The 3,267-nt window shown below is 32.9% G+C and overlaps 1 protein-coding gene across 1 annotated transcript; it reads left to right on the top strand.

The window, feature by feature from the left end:
• The first annotated feature begins 1,103 nt into the window (after nt 1–1,103).
• Nucleotides 1,104–2,670, top strand: LOC130812544 (uncharacterized). The gene has a single exon (XM_057678056.1). It carries the CDS (start codon nt 1,141–1,143, stop codon nt 1,903–1,905), a length of 765 nt encoding a protein of 254 aa, XP_057534039.1. The 5' UTR covers nt 1,104–1,140; the 3' UTR covers nt 1,906–2,670.
• The last annotated feature ends 597 nt before the right edge of the window (nt 2,671–3,267 follow it).

Here is a 3,267-nt window from a genome sequence, read left to right as displayed (position 1 = left end):
CTATTTTAGTGATCTTCGAATTGTTTCTCAATAAATGTAACTCATCAATTGCATAACATCAAAAAATATTTATATTTGATCTAATGTGATGATGTACCTGATATTAATCTTTTGATTCGGAGGTTGGTCTGATGAAAATCAAATTCTTGTCAAAAACATGAAAGCACTATAATATTAAAACGATTCACGACAAAGTAGTTTTGTCGTTATTTTGCCACTAAACATGTTTATACACAATACGAGTTTGTCTTCAAAATGAATTCTTTTTATAGTGAAGAAACTGTAAACAATTAAACTAATTTCAATAAGTCTCTTGAGAAATAATCTCTTTAAAAGACAGCTCCTAAAGCCTAGCCCAATTCATTAAGCATCTACTACGCGCATGCTTTTTACAAAACACCTATTGTAATTTTTTTAGGTATTTTATATACTGAAGTAGACATATAAACACCCACAATATATAACATAAAATCCTAAACCATATAACCTAAACCAGTTACAACACATGATATAAATTCCTACAACACATAACATAAATACATACAACGCATAACCTAAATACCTACAGCACATAACAAAAATACCTATAAAACATAACACATACGGCAAATAATCTAATCCCTTACAGCAAATAACCTGAACACCTACCGCACATAATACCTACTTGACAACTTCATCGTGTTTAAAACACCAACTTGACATACTGTGAACTCATACTTGACGTACACTACATGTCTACTTAAGTTGTCCTAAAACACAACCTAATAAACTTGTAGTTACACTATATTTTCTATTATTGTATTTTTAAAAAATCTAATGAAACAGTCTAATTAAAATCGTCATCTTTATAAAAGACAATCTTTTATGACAATTTGTTAACTAACTTTAAGATTCATCCATATGATATAAGGTGCTTACTATACTAATATATGAAGTTTACTATTATAAGTTCGTGAAGTCCACTCTTTTTGTAGCGTTGATGACGCACACTCTTCAAGACTTCACGTGATAAACTATCTAATCAACATCCAGCCTGGCATTTTTATAAATCATTCAAACATTTATTACTTTCAGTCAACTTCAATTAGCTTAAAATCTCGTGAACTACTTTAGAACTCCACTACATTTGTTACCAAAAATATGAATAATATTCATCATTCCAAATATCTTCAATCCATCAAAACCAAAGATATTGTTGTTGATAATATGAAGCAAGGAAGAACACGAAGATTACTATATCGGGATATTTCTAATTTAAGCAACAATTCAATGGAAGGCGGCGGTGGTGGTGGTGGCGGCGATGGCAGTGGTGGAGGCGGTGGATACCACGCACAATCACCGGCTTCTGTGCCTTTTATTTGGGAATTAAGCCCCGGTACTCCCAAACGTCATGTTAGTATAAACAATAAGGTTTGTAATAATATTGAAAGTCATGAACCTGATCAATTTCTTCCTCCTCTTACACCTCCACCATCCTACCAATATAATAATAGTATTAGAAAAAGATCACCATCTATTACTAAGAAAAAGAAACAAAATGATGCCAATACTAAAAATAGTAACCTTATACAAACCGTATTTCCTAGGTTATCTCTTAAAAGAGATCATCCTCCATCACTATCATCATCTCCGTCGACTAAATCCTCGTCGTCATCACCACCATCATCATTAGAAAGGCGCAGGTTATCGTTTGACTCGAGGGCGGAGATAGAAGCCGAAATGTTTACTTACAACGGCTATAAATCCTACGTGGTACGATCAAGTCCTTCTCGACAAGGTAAAAGATCGGAAGAGGAGGAGAACGATGTGGTAGACGGTGGTGATTCACCGGTTTCTACGTTGTGTTTCAGGCGATTTACTTGTTGTAATGTTAAGTTACGAGGTTTTTATTCGACATGGTTCTAAATAGTTGTCGTCTTTAAATTTGCTACTTTACGCATAAATAGATTACGACAACTTAATTGCTTACATTGCTTACATGCATTAGGTGATATATTAAAGTTGTTTGAATTTCTATTTTTTATTTCAAACTTTTGAAATTTTTTTCCAAATAGATCCATTTTATGAAAGGATCTAATTGTTGTGAAGTGTAATACTCTACATGCATATATTTTATGGCAGGGTCTACATCCTTACTGTATAACAATCACTTTTATTTTGTAATCTGTATATTGATTGATTATGCATGCATGTTATATGTTACAACTTACAAGTCTTTAACAAACATAATTGTTATGTTTGAGGATTATATATGCTCAATTCAACTCTTTCAAGGTATAGTAAAAATTAATGCCGAATTATTGGTACAAAATGATTAGAAGTTGCGCTACTTAATGAAATAATTACTTATCAATTCTTAAAATAAATTTCAATAGAAGTTTAGTGACGAATCATGACTCATAAATTAGGGGAAATATAGTTATTATTTAAATAAGAAAAACTAAAGTGCAAGGGTTTGGCCAAGAATCAAACTCAGAGTAAAAATAGAGCTGGAGGATGCAACCCTCCTCTCCTTGTTAGCACAATATGATAAATGAAAGCTATATCAGGTTTTACTAAATGAAAAATAAGATAAAAACAACAATAAGAAATATTAAAAGGACATAATAATATATGAGGTATTTTGAATACCTCCCCCTCAACAATAATTTATTTATATTAGATTTAACAATACAATATTAATAACCCTCGCAAATTTGAAACAACCTCTCTAGATTATAAATTTCTAACACAAAGTAAGAACGTTCTTATAGTAAAATACTTTAACCCCTCACTATGAATTATGTCTCATTACAAAGTTGTGTGTTGTGCTGATTCAGGAATGTATATGCCTTTTATATAAAGGGTATACTAATTCTAAAATCACACATTAACTCTCAGAAATTAAGCTCCTCCAACAATTCCCAAAACGTAAAAACTCACCGTTAGAGAATCATAGAGTGGTCACTCGTTAGAACCACCCCTTACTCGTTCGAGCGGCCCGTTTTCTAACCTTCTGCGTGATGCCCACTATGCTGATCGGACAAGCATTTAGCTTGCTCAAATGACCAACTTTGTACTTTTGCCTTCTGTTTTGCCATCTTGTATTGCCTTGTTCGAGCAGTCACCTTCTCAAGCCTTGTCTCGTTCAAGGCATGGTTCAACACTTTTAGTGAAGTCTCATGTGCTTCACATCCATTACCTCATGTATCGTCCCAAGCTTCACCTCACCATAACTCCACACATTCATATCCTCCTTCACCAAAGTACAAGATAAGACATATTCGA

The sequence above is a fragment of the Amaranthus tricolor genome, chromosome 5, assembly GCF_026212465.1.
Source record: "Amaranthus tricolor cultivar Red isolate AtriRed21 chromosome 5, ASM2621246v1, whole genome shotgun sequence".
Classification (NCBI taxonomy): Eukaryota; Viridiplantae; Streptophyta; class Magnoliopsida; order Caryophyllales; family Amaranthaceae; genus Amaranthus; species Amaranthus tricolor.
This window is presented reverse-complemented; position numbering and strand designations above follow the sequence as displayed.